Raw genomic sequence first — 20,058 nt, 5'->3', positions numbered from 1 at the left:
TCTCCAAGGATAGGACATCATTTGGTTCCACTGTGCTTAGGAACGTTCTTCCATGAGTCACTCGGGGTCACGGAGCTAGGGACGCTACCCATGTGTAAGAACAAATGGCGAGATTGAACACTCTTACATAAAGAAGTTATGTCCTTACCATAACGTTCCATGTAGAGTGTTCATCTCGCCTTTGTTCTTACATTCCCCCCCCCCCATGTGTTTGGAAGAACTGGTAGGATTAGAGTCTGATCGATGTGTCTTGACCCTTTGCGGGGTATATAGTCCCATGTGTCATGGGATATATGCTTAGACCATTAGTTATTCCTTTGGAGAGAGAGTGTCTCTGAATGGATGAAGAGAGTGTATGCTTCTAGCACCGCAGGTGTTGGATCCTTTTGTCTGGTTTGCTTGCAAACTAGATCTGAGTAATGGCAGGGAGCATTGTGGGATATGGGCTGGTCTCGAGCTTCTCTGAGATTCAGAGCTTTGCAATTCGGCCGACTCGGAGCCGAGGATCGGCTCCGAACCCGTGTGTAAGAACAAAGGCGAGATGAACACTCTACATGGAACGTTATGGTAAGGACATAACTTCTTTTTTTGGGCTTTTGCCCTCTCATTATTTTAGGCTTTGTCCAGATTTCTTGTGCTACAAGGTTGGAACTTATGCCTTATGATAATAACAGCTACCATTACACCTCTTTGATTTCTAATTTGTTAATAAAGGCCCCTCCCCTAAAAACTTGCTGTCCTGCTACATCAAACACACACAGCATACCTATTAGCATACACATGCTATTAAAAAAAGAAGGATTTAAATAATCTATTATACCAACACAGTGTGGGGTATTCGGATTTAAAAGAAACGCATTTTATGTAGCAGAACTATTACAGATAGTAGAAAGTTTTCTAGGTAGCCGGTATGTAACTTTTTGTTTATTATTTTGACATATGATGGCTTAGAGTATTTTGATTAGAATCATCATCTGATACTATCATATGGCTATTTTAGGTTTAAAAGGGATACCATTCATTGAAAAAATGTTCTGAGGAAGTTCCATATCATACAGGAATTAAAGTACTAAATATTTTTTATAAAATCTTCCATCAACGTGGGGTTTTTTTTGCACCCCATGTCACCCTATCAGAGAATCTTTGGTTCCCACTAAGGATTAGGCAGTTGGTTTCAGGGTGATAACTACCAGGAACAGATGCCATCATCCAGGCAGGCCTACATCATGATCCCTAAGGCAGCCTGAAATCTTAACTGTATTTGATGACTGGGTGGTGTTTTGAGTGCTTTAGTTTTTTAGTTGTAAGTCATATACTCTTTGGTTCATAATAAAGCAAACTAAAAAAACATGCTTATCATTTTAAATTTTATTTGAGAAGTGAACTTTAATTTGGTATTTCACTATAAATAAACTACATTTAAACTGAAGAAAGTATCTCCAATGTGTTATATTTGCTATAACATGCACAGATCCCCCCCATTGTCCACCATATATATTTATTTCCGGCTTCATCTTCTGTTATGCCAGTGTCATTTATGTTCAGCTTGCTCACCTTATCTCAATCCAACTTCTTCTTCTTTAGAAATCCTGAATGAAACTGAATATGAATCGCAGAAACAGAGTGGAAACATTCTAGATGTGAAAGCAAGTCCAACTTTATTCTATTGTCTTACACGGAAGGGAATAGATTCGGCTTTAATACAGGTAATAGAGATGCTCAGGAAAATGAGATGTACCTGCTTCATCTGTAAAACTAAGAAATCTTGTACCTTGTTAGAAAATGCCATTTTTTTTCACTAAATTTGTATCACCTTCCGCACCCATTCATCTGGCTATCCTGAAGATTGTCTCAGGCACATAATACCAGACTAGTAAAAGTTCAGAAAAGAGAGTTGTTATTATTTTTATGCAGGAGCCACGGAGATTTTTAAATCAGCTACCTTGGTCCTTATGCTTGCCTGAAGTAAGAGCAGTTCTGCTAGCTTCTTTTTTTTCCTGAGACTGGATTTTTCTGTATTTCTGGCCAGTCCCCTTTTCAATTTCCATATTTAGCTCCCCCCAATGTTTCAGTATGGTTTGCTACTATAAGTCCTATGTCTTACCCAATGGTAGACATGTAAGTAAATGCCGCAAAGTTCTCCCTCCCTCCCTCTCTGGTCTCTCTGGTCAGTCTTCCAATGCTTAAACTGTTATTTGAACCCAGCCCACTGTCAGTGCTGCAGATGCAATGCTTCTGCACCAGCATAGCAGCCTATGCCCATGCCTAAATCGCCACATCATGTGTTACAGCTTTGTGGTGTATCATTGTAGCCTTTCGCCAGCATGTAACATTCCTAGACACAAATGTCTGACTGGTAATAGTTAAGTACTAACGGGTGACCTGGTATAATTTATTCTATAGTAGCAGCGATCTCAGGGCAAGTTGAAGTAAAACGTACTGCTGAGGGGTTTGGTCATCTCTCCAGTAGTCACTTTATTAGACAACACTATAGCTCCACCATCCTAAAATGCCTTATTCCTCTTACAGAGTTGTTCATGTTTTTTTATAATAGTGTTTATGTGCATGTGACTGATTTTCAAATGCTGATGCATCTGTGTAAAACTCCTACATTGCCTTTGGGTCAATAGCCAATCAAGCTGTTTGCATTTGCATTGCCACTGCTTGATAATAAATGAAGTGATAAGGAGTGTATCATAGATGGTTCTTAGCACCAGCCCTCTTTACTGGAACCAGTAGATCAGTAGTATTCTAATGTCATTCTTACAAAGGCAATGACCGAACCACTAAAATGTGGACTATTCTACTAATCAGATTTACCAAACACAGAAAAAAACATGATTCATTAACATTAGACTGAATGTTTTCAGTCCACCTTGACTGAGCTCAGAATCTGCCTTACAGTAAGAAAAATGATTTGTGAATATTAACTGTATAATTTAATTCTAGATTGTGAGATGACATTTTCTGGTGCTTTATTCGTAGGATGCACACTGTCTCCTGGAGATGGACATAGGTTCCATAAAGCAGCTACACAGGGAAGAGATCTATCCCATTGTCATTTACATCTCAACCAGTGAAAAGAATACAAAGAAAATCAAGTAAGTGATATTACATGTCATTTGTCAGCATGATGCTCAGTCACAGTGCCTGATATCACCTTTAAGGCAAGTTATCTGCAGCTAGTATGAGTTCAGACACTGACACAGCAGCAGGGGAAAGTGAGCAAAGACAGACTTCCAGACTCCCTCAAAATCTCTTCAAAGAAGGAAGTTTATGCACCAGGATGCATCAACAGGATGGATATGTATGGGTAGGACTCAGAAGGCCAGAAGACCAAACTGAGCAGAGGTGTTTCTCTCACTCCGGCTACTATTACATTTTGACTTAGTATTTAAGTTGTAGTGCCTTGCAAACATAAATACTGTCAGACAAGTGTCAGTGTGATATACGTCTCATAGATTCCAGAAGCATTATTAACTTTATTTCACCTCTTTTAAACAATCTGTACAATGATTAGTAGAACAATTGAGCAGACAAGTATACTGTTGGGGACTTTTTCTGTAGATTATGTCTTAGTGAAAGTAAAAAGTGGTAGATATTCCCACACAGCCTATTTATTTTTTTTCAGTTTAAGTGAGGTGAGGAACATGACATCCAGTCATGCTCTAATTGCTTATCGTTCAAGACCATTATAAGCTAGCTTTGTTCCCTCAAACTTTTATTAGAGAACCAACAACTTAAAATCCTTACTCAGCCTTCTATGGAGCCTATTGCCAGAATCTCAGATGCACCTCTTCCAGTAATCAAGAAAAGTAAAGTCATTAGAGAGGGTTCTTATATGTCATCTTTGACATCCTCTCTTTCCCACACTCGGTAGCTCGATAGATGACTCTGCTGTGACCATATTGGAGCCCTCAGACTGTTCACCAGCTGCTTCTGACCCTCCTGGTGTTTCTCATCAGGAAGGCACTAAGGGACAGGAATCTTGCACAACCTTAAGGCCCGGACATACATCTGCTACGGAGAAGGGAAACCAGTTTTAATTGGATCGGAAAGGATGAAGACATCCCACAGTCATCAGTTAGTGATGGGAGAAGGCCAGGACATCTGAGCAGGCATTTCCTTCAAGGAAGAAGACTCAGAGGGTGAAATACCTTTCCAATCCCTCTACCTGCCAAAAATCTGTTTAAGGCATTTCTGTCACTTCAGACTGATTCTCCAGCCTCTGCTCATAAAAAAAGAAAGAGATCTCCTTCACCTTTAGATTAAGAATCTGATTCTAATGTAGAAGAAGTTAACTAATATTATGTTTCCCAAGTCTCTTCTCTTGAAAACAGAATCAGAATATGAAAAAAATATTTCTTCATATTCTCCTGTGGAGAAATTGTCTTTCTCTGTTACAATTGGAAGAGTGGAGAACTTGTTTAAATGGGAGCATAAGGAGATATCTGAAACTCACCACAGGCGCAGTGACCTACTACAGGTAGAATGCTCCCACTTATAGCAGTACTAGAGGATGCTTTTAATGCAGCCAGTGCTTTTCCTGATAGCCAAACTCCTGCTCCTTGGAAACCAGATAAGCTGCATAAGGTACCTCATTCTCATAGCACCTCTTCCAGAACCTCAGGGCTGATCCTTCAGTGATTTCATTAGTAAGAAAAATACTGGTTCTAAACATGTGGTTGCTTCAAACCCAGTTTCCTCAGACAAGAATAGCAGAGCCTTTGATAGATTCTGAAAAAAAGGTTTACACCTCTTCAATCTTAGCATTTAGAACTGTCAACTGTCAGCCTCATTCCTTTTGGCATGTTTTGCTGACATAAAAAAGGCTATTGCTGATTTACATAGTTCAGAAACTAAATCCTGTTTGCTTTCTTCAGATGATTAGTGTAGCTAGTACGGGATAAAGGGGGAAGCCACTCCAGCTGCAAAATGTTAGGTGGCATAATCGGCCAACCTCAATTACTCATCAGTGCCTTCTGATGTACTCCATTAGTAGTCAGAAAAGAGCACTGTAGTGCTCTGTGTGTTGTAAAAACTGCAGCACCTTCTTGGTACAAATGAAGCAGTTTGCTGCAGTTTAAAAGAAAAAGAGAAGTTTGTTTACTTCTTGTTTTACAACAAATCTGAGCACTGTAGTATGCCTGACTTGCGATAAACTATAGCAACTGTTGGCCACACTTTAAAAGAAAACAGGCCTTTGATTTTTTTTTCCTGGATGGGAATTATACCGAGCACAAAAATAACTAGCTACACCTCTGTGTCAGTCACTCTGGTTACCAAACACTCCTTGTGGTGCTCATATGATGCTGTGATGCAATATCTAGGGCTGCAACAAATGGATCAGTTATATGTAGACATGTATGGTAACAGACCTGAAATTTACCAGATGTCAAGATTAAAATTCTTAATGCCACCCCCCCCCCCATAAAGTGATTTTATTTGGCACTTTATCTGCTGATGTTCTCGAGAGATTTGATCAAAGGGGGGAGAAGCTTATTCAAGGGAAAAAGCAACATTTTCAGGTTCCTATACAGAAATTAACCAGACATTTCCCTTCTAGTCCTGGAACAATTTACAGGAAATTATTTAAGCACCCACTATAAACATCAGAAAAGCAAATGTTTAAAAAGCAGTGGTAGGGCAGTTCTAAGAAAAAGGGAGGAGCTCCTCAGGCCCACTATGAGTCACACAAAAATGCCTGACTATACCACCTTTCCTTCCCCAACCCTTTCTCATCCGGACAGCCCACTATTTGTTTCTTTCTTTATTTATTTATTTATCTGTATATCTTTTGTTGACCGGGTTAGTCCCACTAGTCTAGTAGCTTCTTTTCAGGTTAGACCCAAGGGTGGCATTTATACTATTATACTTTTATGTTTAAGTCTATACTAGCTAAGGGAGTGGCAAAGGTGTTATCAAAACTGATAGATATGGATCAATGTGTTTTTGTGTCGGGGAGACAAACATTTGACAACATTAATAACAGAGCAATGGCGATCCAGAGGGAAGCAGAATGTCATACTCTAAAGCTTTCAAAGAACCTTTCTGTGTATCTTATTTTTTTGCTGCACAAGGTTACATTAGATTCTTGGGTATTACGTTTCATGCAAAACTGGTACAGATGGCAATGGGATTCTCTTCCCTCCATCTTACAAACCCATCCCATCCTCAAAACTAAAGCCACCTTGTTCACCCCATCATTGCTCACATTTCCCAAGGAGTAATAGAACCTGTAACAGAAGATCAAAAAGTGTTCTCTTCAAGAATATTTATGGTACCCTCAGTTTGCAGGGAAGTCCCGAGGTACAGAAGGCATTTTTGTGGAAGTTTGGAAGTTAGGAGGGAAGAAAGTGACAAAGATCTGGAAGATTTTGTTTAGCAGTATTTGAAAAAGAGGGAGAGTACCACCATCTTGGAAGAAAGTAGCGGCATGCCTGCACTACCCAAAGAGAGCAAGGACTCATCAGCCCTAGTTTCATGTAGAACTATTTCAATTTTAAACCATGGTTATAAAATGTTTATGTCTATACTAGGTAAAGGAATGGCAAAGGCTTTGCCAAAACTGATAGATATGGATCAATGTGGTTTTGTGAAGGAGGGACAAACATTTAACAACATTAATAGAATGATAGAATAATGATGATCCAAAGGGAATATAAGAAAAAAATAAACACCGTTCTTAACGGCTCTTAATGTAGAGAAACCATTTGATAGACTAAGCTGAGATTTTATGAACAGGACAATGGAAGCATTTGCATTCCCTGATACAATAATACAGTTAATGAGGATATATGAAGAATTGGAGGAAAGTATTAAAGTATGTGTGGGGGTCTTCTCCAATGACTTGTGTTTGAATACAGGAATCAAGAAAAGCTGGCTTTATCTGCGGTTTATATATTATATTATACTTGATATATCAAGAACAAGGCATCTCATTGTTGTAGAATAGTTTGAAACATTTTCATGTCTTTCCAGAATATAAAATTAATGAAGATAAAACAAAGGCTACAGCTGTACATTATGTGCACACATACAAATTAGTTCAGCAAAGCAATACCCATATTTTTGGGGACACAATAAGATGAAGTATTTAGGAGTATGGATTAGAAAGACTGCTGTTATGGCAGCTAAGGATATGTGGGAAGAGACTAAACAAAAGATAATACAAAAACTGAGAAACGGGAAGCTTTTTTATGGTTATGGATAGTAAGATACAAGCAGTTCAAATGTTTCAGTCCATTTAATTTTAGACATACAGGTCAGGTATATTTTAATCAACAGCATGAGAAGTCATGGACAATAATTCATGAAGAGTTAAAGGAATTTATCTGGAAGGAGAAGAGGGCAAGAGTTAAGTGAATAAGCTGAACTTCCAATAGAAAAAGATGGTTTAGGATTACCTAATTTGAATGTATATTTTAGAACTACACAGGGCTCATATTTTATTTTAGTTTAGTTTGTTTACTAGGGCAGTACACTGATCACTACAAAGCATTTACAGGCACAGTCTAGGTGAAGAGATTCACAAAAAAAAAAAAGAAATAGAATAAATTCACAAATACAGAATAATCAAAGAAGGCAGATAATCCTATAGTCAGTAGATAAAATATGTAACTAATATTAGAATAGAAAATCAAATGTGAATCATTTTTAGTAGTAAATATGAGAGGGAATGTGAGAGGTTATGCCCTTGCAGTCAGATTTTTGATGAAGGTGTCTCCTGAGTTGAGCTCTGAAGGTTGGGGAACAGGAGAGTACTTTAAGGTGAAGGGGAGGGGTTGCCAGAGTTTGGATGCAAGAATGGAGAAGGAATGGTCAGTGCAGTGCAGTTTAATGTGGGGTGTCTGGAGTGAGGGAAGTAATTGGGAGAGGTTGTGGAGGTTGTAGTGGGTGGTTTTATTAAGGTGTTTGCCTGCAAGAGGTGGAAAGGCATATGGTTAAAGTAGTTTGAAAACAAGAGACCCTAGGAATAGCTCAACTCTGCAGGAGATTTGCAGCCATTTGGCCTTAGAAAAGGTAATACAGTGGTGTTCCTGATGGGAGGAAAGGGAAATGAATCAGCAGCTTTTAGTTTCAATGGACAGTAGAGTGGATGAGTTTTTTTAAAGGTTATGGGTATGATGGAGAGCCCGTATTCAAGTTAAGCAAGGAGGACACCTTGACCTATTGCAGTGTTAGCTAGTCTGGAAAGAAAGGGAGATATTTCCCAGCACCAGAATAAAAGACAACCAATCTTTTTCCTGGTGTTTTTAACGTGGTTTTGGAAGTTAAGTGACTGATCTAGCCATAAACTTAAGTATTTAAAAGATGTGGTTGTTTCAATTGGGCAACCACTGAGTTCTGCAATGCTAAGATCTTTAGGAGTCTTTTCCAGTTTTTGTGTGGTTCCAAATATCATACGTTTTGTTTTAGAGGGGTTTAGAAGTAGCTTATAGTTGTTTAGCCAAGACTTAAGGCAGTGAAGGTCAGACTGAAGCTGGGTTTAAATAGATGAATGTGAGGGACTGGACTGAAGAATAACCATGTCATCTGCATAATGAGTAAGAGGAAGGTTAGGGAGGTCAGAGGCCAACTTGTTAATAAAGATTGAAAACAAAAGAGTGGTGAATATGGATTCCGGGGGCACTCCTCTGTTAAGGGGTGCAGGTGGCAATAGGGATGGACCTAATTTGACTCTGAAATATCTGTTTGTTAAGAAATGTTAGAACCAGGTGACAGGGTTGGGAATAACCACAATTTCTCAGAGAGAGTGAAGTAGCAGGAAGTGGTCAATTAGATCAAAATCTTTGGTAAGTTCAATAAAGAGAGCTTGTGAAAGGTTTCCTTTATTCATGTTAAGAAGGATCTCATGTGTAAGAAACCATAGTGCTGTCATTGTGCTCTGGTCAACTCAAAAGCCATGTTGTTTAAGAGTGAGGTGGTGGTTCTGTTAGATGTAAGTGGACAGTTGGCTGTAGATTAGTCTGTCAAGTATTTCCCAAGTGTAGGGAGGATGGAGACAGGGCAGAAGTGGAAGGTATTTACTGGCTGAGGTTGTTTGGGAGTGGGTTTAATCAGATTAGTTTTCCATGTCTGGCATTAAGCAGAGGTTATAAATACGTAGAAGAGGTGTGGCAAGAAGTCTTTGCAGAGTGATATAAACCAAAGAAGTAGGTTGCCTGCACCAGCGGGTGCATCCAGGGGTATGTTTTCTAGAAGGGGTTTAAGTTCTTTGTATGCAATTTTCTTAAAGTAGAATGGGGGGATGAAAAGGAGGTTGGCTAGGTGAGTTGGTGGCGAGTTAGATGTTGCTGTACTAGGAAGGTGGCTAAATTCTTTGAGAAAGTCAGAGGTTGAGTGTTGCCCTTCAGACGTCTGTTTAGTGATCAGAGAGAAGGTGGGATCAGTGGATTTACTGTGAGAAGACTTACTTCCTGCCAAAAGTGTAATGTGGAAGGTTACTGGGCAGTGGTCACTGAAAGAGGGTGGAAGAACAGATACATTAGAGATGATTGTTAGTGATTATCAGATCCAAGAGGGAATGGTTGTTGGTTTGGAGATTTAGATGAGTAGCATCATTAACTAACTGTACAAGGTTATTAGCTAGGAATTCAGCAATGTCATTGCCCAGGGTACCTTGCCAGTTTAGGTTACAATCAACTAGAATAACAATATTTTTAAAGTTTTGAGCAGCTGAGGTGATAGTAAGAATAAAGTATTTAAATTTGTTAAAAAAGGTTGTAGAATGAAGGTAGGCAACTGCTATTAGAAGGTGACTGATCTTCCAGGAGGGAAGTTTTAGAAAGATCCAGTTGGGTTCAGTATCTGAAGAGGTATTTGTGCAATGTGTAATCAAACTATATTAACATAACAAGCATTATACTTTATATATATATATATATATATATACATATATATATATATATATATATATATATATATACATATATATATATATATATATATATATATATATATATATATATATATATATATATATATATATATATATATATATATATATATATTGCTATATGCCATATACCCTAAGCAGTATTACATAAATTATTCAATTCCTGCCTCTTTTTTAAACAAGACACATCTTTACAAGACATCAATTACTACATAGGCAATCATCCATTTATATAAATGAAAATAAACCACACCAACACAATCCCAGTTGCAAGCATTTTACATCACAAACCGTACTGACACACTCCTAGTTGCACACATTATACATCACTTATAATCTAACCAGTCTTTCTCACTCAGACATTACATAGCTCGTTTAAGTCCTGCTGCCTTAGGACCGTGTTTTGGGGAGTGTAACGAATTGGCACATTTTAAAAAATTCCCTACAGTGTACTCTCCAGAAATAATGAGAGAGCAATGGTTAAAAACAAGGAAGTGTTTCTTTTGACCTGGGGACACAGGATCTGAACTGCCTACACATAGTAATGCCTTATTCAGTTTAATTCTGTTGGCTGCCAAAAAAGCATTTGCTAGGAAATGGAAATCAAAACCTAAATCAACTGCATTTCAAGTATTGAATATTGTAAAAGAGATAAACAAACTGGAAGAGGAAACTTTAAAAAGGGGAAGGAACAAATTAAATAGAAATCAATAGAATTGGTGGGAACAATGCATGCATAATTTATTTATTGATTGATTGATTGACATTTGTTTACTGGGAAAATGCCTTTGGGCAGAAAGCCTAGTACCTACCTATGAACCTATGGGAAAGTCCACTGGGTCAGGAACCCATTTTCAGTGGAGGCCCGAGGAGAAAAACTCCAAGAATTATTTGTACAAAGTACAGAGTATAAAACAAAGAAACACAGAATGTAGCATATTACAATAGGTATAAATGTATATGTATACAAAAATATAATACAGTACAATTCAGAATTTAAACAAAAAATATGCATAGTCGTATATGACACAGAGAGCAGTTGCAAGCAAATGGGCTGCATTAAAACTAATGAATACATTAAGTTACACATACATTAATTACATCAGTTTACACATACATTGGTCAAGGAAGAGGTTTAAGGAGGCATGTTTGTATTGCAGGAGCAACAGGGGTTCATGAGGTGATGATTTTTTAAAGCTGATTTGAAGGTTTTAAAGCAGTCAATTTGAGTTATGTGGAGGGGTAATGTGTTCCATAGTTTAGCAATGCTGTGGGAAAATAGACTTTGTCCTGCTCTTTTATTGGGTTTGGTAACATTTAGCTGGAGGATGTAAGAGTTTGGATTGGTGTATAAGTTTGAAGGATTGAGTGGAGAGCTGAGTGTGTCCTCCTTTGGATGAAATGAATAGTCACTATTCAGCACTATACAATAATGCTCATGAGGAGGAGAAATTGAGCAATATAAGTAATGTAATGGACTGAATGACAGTTGTCATAAAGAAAGAAAATGTATAATGTACGTAAATAGAAAAATATTAGCATTTGTTTTCTTTTTTATTAATGCATGTATGCCTATGTCTAAAGTGATAACTTAATAATGGTGTTTTAAAAAAAAAATAGTTCTGATAGCCAAGAAGGAGGAACCTAAAAACCTATTCTAGTTCTGTCTTTCCTAAATCTCCATAGCAAGGTTACAAAGTTCAAGTTGCTTTCTCTCTGTCTTTCTTAAACCTGATCCCTCCTCTGAGTTTCTTGGTAACTTTGGATCTAAAAGATATGTTTCGATCCCACCATATATCCATTCACTGAAACTTCAGATGCTTTTAAAGGTTTTCTGCTTCTAATTCACATTTTCAGTTTTCTTCTTTATCTAACAGTAGTGTAAACTTAGACATATTTTGGCACATCTATATTATGAACCTGTTTGTTTTTGTAGTCCTGTAATATTTTTATGAATAATCCTTCACACTATTTCACTGATCACACATTCTCATACAGATAACTAGCAACAGCTCAGCCCCACAGAACTGAACAGTGCAAGTTATCTAATGTGAATGTCAAAGTAGATGGATTAAGCCTGTGATGGTGATAAAAAGACTACTGCTGTAAAAATGGCAGCCCTGTTCAGAAGCGGAAGTAATTTATTTAAAAATTAAGCAGCAGGGTTAGACATTCTCCCCATTTTGGTCTCAGTATTGAGCACAGGCAAAAAAAGACAGTGAGGGAGCATCTATCTATATCTGAGTCACAGTGTATCTGCATGGGGTAATACATAGGTTGTGAAGGAAAATAAAGAACTGAGGCCAAAAAAAAAAAGAAAGAAAAGGCTGCACAGTAAGTCTTGAAATAAATGTCACTTCTATTAAAAGGAAATATTGCTGGCATTGCATTTAAAATTATATCTTTAGCTTAACTTATTTTTAAATATTTTTCAGGAAAAATTTTCAGCACTTGCAAATTTCTGAAGAAATGCTTCTGGAATGCTGTCAAAGAGAGGAAGCGATGTTAGACAATCTACCATGTCTTGTTAACACCATCCCTGCAGACAGCTGGACTGGTATTGATAGTTTAATGACCTGCATTACAAATACTGTACGTGAAGAGCAGAAAAAAATTGTGTGGATTGAACATTCTCCCCACTAACAGATTTATTTCATTTTAATTTATTTATAATAACTGTCTTGCAAAAGGTTTTGTTCCACAGTGGACATCTTTTTTTTATTGACCCTGGGTCATGTTTCCTTTAAAAGGAAATCAACTTGTTGGTGTGTCCTGTTCTAACACTGCTAAAAAAATCAAAAGCAAACAAACAGAAAGAGCATTTCTTGTGGACAGTATATATAGGAAGTAGGGAAGGAGGTGTGAAACACTTAAAGAGAGAAAGGGAGAAAAAAATTGCAGTGTGTGCGTTCAAAATTTCTGTGCCTTATAATCACATCACTTTTTCCACTTGACTAGAGGACAAAGGCATTGTTACCAGACAGGAGCATATACTGCATGTTACTTGTTTGAAGAAACTAGGAGTAATTAAACTTTAAGCTTCATGATTCTAAATAAAGGTTCAGCACAGGTAGCCTGGTAGCCGAGCGAGATAAAGCCCTAAGTATACTACAGTCTACCTGGGCTCAAACAGGGGCTCTGGTGACTAACAGCATGGCAGCAAAGGATGAGCATGCCCATCCCAGCAGGGAGGACATTTATTTCTGACCTTCCCTTAGGAGAGGCATGGTTCAAAGAGGGGAGTTGACCTCAAACATAAACAATGAGAATAGAAGATGGGACATGGAGGTGGGTACGGCATATGAACTTCCCCCAGGATGGAAACAGAACAACTGAGCCCTCATGACACCCTTAAGATCCACAACTGGCTCCAGCTATACAGAAAGTCCAGAGGGGGGTAGAATCAAGCTGGTGGACTTGGCTTGGAAGTTAGGCACTAGGGCTCAGGCCGGTAAAATTATTTCCCAAACAGGGTCAAAACAAATAAAAATAAATTCCCCCACTTGACAGCAGGTCCTGAGAGGGAGAGACAGACTGCCAGGATCTCCTACTTCTAGACTGGGCTAACTACCAGTCACCTATATCATCACATATGGCAGAACTGTAGCCAAGTAAAAGACACTAGCATACATGTTTAAACTACAGGATTTCTGGTGTTCTGGGTTGAGTCATGAACAGTCTGATAATTTTCTTACCCAGTGCTTGCTGTCCCTAGTAAGGCTGGTTCACATGTGTTAAATGGGGGAAGGGAACCACCATATACCGTTTCAGCGAGGATGTAATTGACAGTCATTCAGATGGGAATATGAGGAGATTTTAAACTCTTTGTTTGTCCAATTGACAACAGCACAAATAAATTATTGTTGAAAGTTGCTTTCAGCAAACATTCAATGTTGCCCTTTCTCCACTGTGGTGCGGCCCTAGAGTTGGTATATATAAGTTGGGGGGGGGTGAGGTCCCCCCCCCCATGAAGCAGGCAGGAAGGCTTGCCCCATGCAAAAATACTTGATATGTTGTCCGCTGAAAGTGGCTTTCAGCCTTTTTTATGTCTATCATATAAAAACTATTTGACTGATAATCATGAATTCAGACTATTTCGTCTGATCTTTTGGGCACTTTTCAGGATACATAAACCCATGGCTAGAAGTTTAACGGAGGTCAAAAATTCTTAGATATACTTACTGTAGCAAGGGATTGATTACTACTGTGGTAATATGTTCCTCTTTTATTAGAATAGGAATCAGAGCCAAGTAACAATGCATGCATTTAGGGCTGTATTTAAGTATGTATTTTTCTGTCATCGTGTGAATTATTGATACAGTGAACAGGGTTAGTGTAACTCCATTTTTGGAGTAAATTATGTTCAGCTTTAAACTTTAAAGGGGCATCTAAGCTGTTTTCCTTCCGTAAGTGTATACAAATTCCACTTTACTATCTTTATTATAATTTATGCACTCTAATTTCTGAGTTGTGAACAAACCATTTTGATTTCCAGCTGAAATGGCCTTGAAATAGTGGCATGTGTAAATAAGATAGACCCTCAGCTGAAATATTTATTATTAAGTCAAGACTGTAGCTGATTGAACTAAACTATTTCTGAGCTTTTCTCATTTTGCTTAAGGGCTGTATTTTGTATATCTGGCCTCGAAAAATGTAATAGCTTCTACTCTATTCCTTAAGCTGTTTTATTAGAAAATTACAAGAAACTATGCAGAGGTGATGTGGAGACTGATCAGTTACACTATAAGTACAACCTGATCTAGTTTGTATTCAAAATACATTTTGTAACATATTATTTTCAGTATTTTCACTGTAACAGGAATTCTTATTTTGTTTAAAATACTGTTTCCTAACAAAAACCTCAACCTGTGCATTTAGCAAGTTAAACAGATATCCTCATGTTCTTCTGTTTTTATTCTTCTTTTGAATAATTTATGAATCAGTGTATTAAAGCCATTTCTTTCTCCCAGTTGTTTAAGAAGTGTTTATCTGGGAATGTATTGTTGCAACAGACTGCTGACTTCATAGCAATAACTGGAGTGATGCAATGTTACAAGTTCTGTTTGGTGGGATTACCACAATGCACCATTCCAAGAAACTTTATTTAGCTTTACTAGAATAATAACCAGGAATGGAAACCAGACCATAGGTCCAGTATAATGGTTCTATACTAGAAGGAAATTAAAAGAAAAACTGAGGAAGGTTTATATTTCTTTGCCAAAAAAAACAAAACAATTTTTGCTAAAAACTGAATACCACTGTTTTGAACAAAGTCCCTAATGTACATTCATAACAGTACTGTTAGATGCTTATGAAAGTTTTTGTGCAGGCACTTACATATTTTAAAATACTAAAGTATTAATTTTATTATATTTTTGTACTGTAATGTAATTTATATTATTAAAGTTAATATAAACTGTCATTATTTTCTAAATTACGGATTCTTTTGTGTGTTTGTGATTATATCAGTTGGTATAACTAGTGATGAATGACCGGAATGGAATTATAATTGACTGGGATATCAAGTGGTGGGCATAAAAAAACCACATTCGAGCAACAAGGAAGGGCCTTCGTATCAGGTCTGACTCTGAAACTAAATATTATCTTAGAAAGCATTTATCTTAACTATAAAGACTGTAAAGTGAATTTCACTGTACAAGACAATTTATAGTATACGACTGGTAACATCAGTGAAAAAAGTGATTTGTTTAAGAGTCCTGGTTTAGCTGTCAGGTAAATATTTTGCTACTTGTTCATAATTAGTGAAATAGAATGTATATATTCTGTTATTACATATGATAATTCCCATTGATTGTAATGATCATGTACATGCTATGATTCCGGCATTATACTTTGCAAAACCTATATAAACAAGCATTTAGATACCTTTGACATATTAACTGAATTATAATTTCCTGCAGCAGGTACCAGACTTCCAGAATGAATTTGGCTTTGTCCAAGAATTTGAAGAAAGAAGCATGTTATACCTCATGTTTTTGGCATTCATTCATTCATTCATCTTCTGGCACCCACATTATCCTTTTTAAAGTTGTGGGACAGCCATACTCTATCCAGGCATCCAGTGAGTGCAAAACAGTGCAGGCCAGAGAACTAATCCTGAAGGGTGTGTATGTATGTATGTATGTATGTGTGTATATATATATATATATATATATATATATATATATATATATATATATATATATATATATGGGTCTACTTTGATTCACTGAAAACTCATTTCACTGAATTTCGATTCACCCTCAAAAAATAGCTGAAAGCTCATTTCACTGAATCACATTTCACTGAATGTAAGTACTGTTGGGCAAATAAAACGTATATGCCCTTTTCCCCACTGTAGTGTGATCCTGGAGTTAGTATATATAGTTATGGGTGTGTGGGGGGCACATCCCCCCACACTGGGGTGTGTGGGTGGCATAGCCACCCACCTACTTAGCTTTTATATTTATGAATCTCATTTCACTGAAAGCTAGCAATATAAAACCAACCCCCCCAACTATATATACTATCTCCAGAATTGCACTACAGTGAGGAAAAGGGCATGTATGTTTTATTTGCCCAACACTACTTGCATTCAGTGAAATGTGAACCAGTGAAATGAGTTTTCAGTGATTTGAGCTTTCAGCGATTTGGTGTGAGAGCTTTGAAATTCAGTGAAATGAGTTTTCACTGAATCAAACACCCCAAACACCTACGGACACCAGTCTTCCAATCATTATACTACTGATCAAGACTCAAATCATTGATCACTCGTTAGATTCCAGAGTTTTGGCACTGAACATTAAGATTGTGGTATCTTGGAGATTTCTTTTTTTCTGAGATAGTGTGAATTTTGAAGTTTGTATATGTATATATATATATATATATATATATATATATATATATATATATATATATATATATCAAAGAGTATGGGGAGTACAGCCCCCACATGGCGGTTGGGGCAGGGAGACTTGATCCCCTGCAAAAAATGTTTTGTTTGTGAGTTTTTTTTTTTTGCTTATCTTGACTGTGGCTTGCAATCAAATGATTCCAAGGTTTTAAGATAATTGTTTTTTAACTTGATCACAAAAACATCAGACTTTCATTTTGGGTTTAGAGGAGTGACAGTTTCCCTAGCTACAAGACTTTGAATGCAAGAAAAGACCACAGACTTAATAACAATAATAAAAAATATAATTCTTGCATTCTGCTAATGCAATCAGGAAGGCTCTGAACATTTTCATATCCGGATGAAGTTTTTTTTTTTATATTTAATTTTTTTTTTTTGCTTTCTTGTAAAGAGTAAAATGCAGGTAATATTAGAGAAAACATAGACTGTTTATTAACAGAACATTTATTTTAAATATATTTTTACTTATTATTTTATTATTTAGGAAAGCAAAGTGATCTGTGCAATTATTTCAGTCATGGAGTAGGTTGCAAGAAATACTGTACACAGTGGCAGTTTAACAGTAGCCAGCTGAGATGTGGTAGAAAACTGGAATATTCATAGAAAAGGCAACCACTCAGTCCATTGAAGTGAAATTCACTGTTTAACGTTTAGGACAATTTGACAAAACACAAACTCTGTCCCTCTGGAAGGTAATTGAGAAGTGATGGAGCATTTTAATAGTGTTTTCCCCCTTGGTACAAACTTTACTCCAACATATGCACTCTATGACATATAAACATATCCACTCTATTCAAAAACTCCCTTAAGGCCCATCTTACAAGTTCTTGGCTCTGTCCATGTATTACATAGTCCACAATCTGTTACCTCTACAACCATCTCCTATTTCTCTTTTCATGCCCCAATAAATATGTTTCCTCAAATTACTATCCATGGAAAACATGTACTTGTTAAAATCTGACTGTTGTTCTTTGCAAACTAAATGTACATATGTAAATATTTTTGATTGCAATTGTCTACTGTTTTAATTTCTGTTTGACTTCTTTCTAGAAACTACTAGTTTAATAGATACTACTTCCTACACATTGCATTATATGTTTTTTTCTGTAATGTGTTGTTCTAATATAACTGGAGCTTTTCTCCCTGGGCCTCCGCTGTAAATGGACCTCGTCCAGTCAGACCTTCCCGGTAAACAAAATTAAAATAAATAAATAAATGAGCTTTAAAGCATTTCTGAATTGTTGACGGACAAAACTGGACAGCTGAAACAGCATACATGCATATCTGACAGTAGTTGCTATAGCAGATCATCTTTGCTGAGGGTTAAACAAACCCCCTGCATTTATAGATTTTATTTTTGAAGAACTGTTCTTATGATCATAACCCTCAGAATAAAGATCACTAACAGCATCTTGCAAGTGCTCCTTAAGAATCAATTTAGTGGTGTTTCTGGCTGAAAGGAGAATCTGACCAATTTAGAATGCTGTCCAGTCATACCCCCTGCATTTCAATGGAGCTCTGAAGATATTCCATTATAACTGCATTTTTTGTTCCTTTAACTGCTTTTTCTGTGATTAACTCATAGGATCATAGGAAGTTACTAGGCTACTGGCCCTGAGCCCCTTACAAGCCTATCCAAGAATTTACCCATGTTCCAACAAGTCAGCACCCTATGCCACTGTCCTGCAGGGACACAGGTGGAATCCCAGGGGTGTATTTTCTGTTTCCCATCCAGTTATCTAGGTTGCACTTAAAAAGAGTTAATAGGGTACTCTGCTTTATGTGGAGAGGGAGTCTATTCCACAAAAGGGGGAGTCTCTGGGACACAAATCTGTTCCGCCAACAAGTCCTATTGGTGTCACACTCCAGGTTGAGGTCACACGTGTGGATTACTCGAGTGGAGCTTAACTTGCGGATATGCAGCAGTCCCATCAGGGCAGGGTCTGAGATTTCTTTCTATGCCAGACAGAGGTCACCTCTGAGGAGTCTGTAGGAGACTGAGTAGAGGGACTGGGCTTTTAGCCTATTTGTGTAGGATAGATGTTTGAGGGCCTGGATTCTCTGGGTGAGGAACCTCTGTGGTTTCTCCAACTGCTGCATGTGCTTTGTGAGGTACATGCCGAAAGGGGCATTGTACTCAATAATGGGTCTTATAAGGGAAGAATACAGGGATGTTATGACCACCTTGTCCCTGGATGACATACCCTTACTAATGAGGTGGGCCATGTAGAAAGCTTTCCATTCAGCGGAGGCAATATGGTGGTCAAAAGTCAGTTTGCTATCAACCTGGGTGCCCAAGTCCCTCATGACTGACTGCATGCTTAGGACCTTATTATCAATGTGATAATTTGTAGGGACATCACTCTCCCCAAAAGGGATGATGATGCATTTTTTGCCATTCAGTTTGAGGCCATGTTTCTGGCACCAGTCATTTGTTTGGGTGAGACCCTCTTGGAGGATGTCCACATCACTAGGGGAATTGATGACAGCACTCAGCTTGCAGTCATCTGCAAACCTGGTCAGCCATAGCCCACTAGATTTGGCCTGCACCTCCGGGAAGTATATCCCAAACAGCAGGGACCCCAAAACCAATACCTGGGGTACACTGCTTGTTACGGGTCTACTACTTGAAGTGGCTTTCCCTATTTTGACTAGGTGGGTTCTATCAGTGAGCCAGTTTGCTACCCATCTGGTAACATATGGATTGATGCCTAGTTGAGAGAGTTTATCTATTATACCTGATTGGGGAATAATATCGGAGGCTTTGGCCAGGTCAAGGTAGGTGGTGTGCACCATCTTCCCCTCATCTATGGCCGTAGTGACTGTCTCCAAAAGCCAACCAAATTTAACAGACATGACCTCCCCTTGACAAAACCAAACTGTGTGGAATCAATTGTTTGGAGATTGCCCATACCCTTGTTAATGAGGTCCATAATAACACACTCCATTGCCTTGCAGATCAGGCTAGTTAGGCTGATGCATCTATAATTTCCAGGATTGGTGGACTCTCCAGCTTTGTGCAAAGGGATGACAGTAGCCGTCCTCCACTCAGCTGGGACATAGCTGGTACTCAGACTTTGGTTGAATAGGATGCCTAATGGTGCTGCAAGTTCCTGCTTGAGTTCATGCAGGATGCAGTCTGGGATGTTATCGGGTCCCATGGAGACTATATTTTTTGCCTTAGAGAGGGCAGTGATGACTTGCTCCCTAGAGATAAAGGGAGGAGGCTGGTACTGGGGATGTCCTG

At 37.9% G+C, this 20,058-nt stretch overlaps 1 protein-coding gene across 1 annotated transcript in view; it reads left to right on the top strand.

Moving 5' to 3' along the window:
• Positions 1–15,326, top strand: part of CARD14 (caspase recruitment domain family member 14) — a 186,298-nt gene extending 170,972 nt beyond the window's left edge. The window contains exons 19-21 of the mRNA XM_044068083.1: positions 1,585–1,706; positions 2,986–3,101; positions 12,334–15,326. Of these exons, the coding sequence (XP_043924018.1) occupies positions 1,585–1,706; positions 2,986–3,101; positions 12,334–12,541 (446 nt within the window). The 3' untranslated portion in view covers positions 12,542–15,326. The remainder of the gene's footprint in view (positions 1–1,584; positions 1,707–2,985; positions 3,102–12,333) is intronic.
• Positions 15,327–20,058: the final 4,732 nt, after the last annotated feature.

Source organism: Protopterus annectens, chromosome 4.part0 (genome assembly GCF_019279795.1).
Source record: "Protopterus annectens isolate FY-2018-M chromosome 4.part0, PAN1.0, whole genome shotgun sequence".
Taxonomy (NCBI): Eukaryota; Metazoa; Chordata; order Ceratodontiformes; family Protopteridae; genus Protopterus; species Protopterus annectens.
The sequence above is the reverse complement of the archived record's forward strand: the minus strand, read 5'-3'. Positions and strand labels throughout refer to the sequence as shown.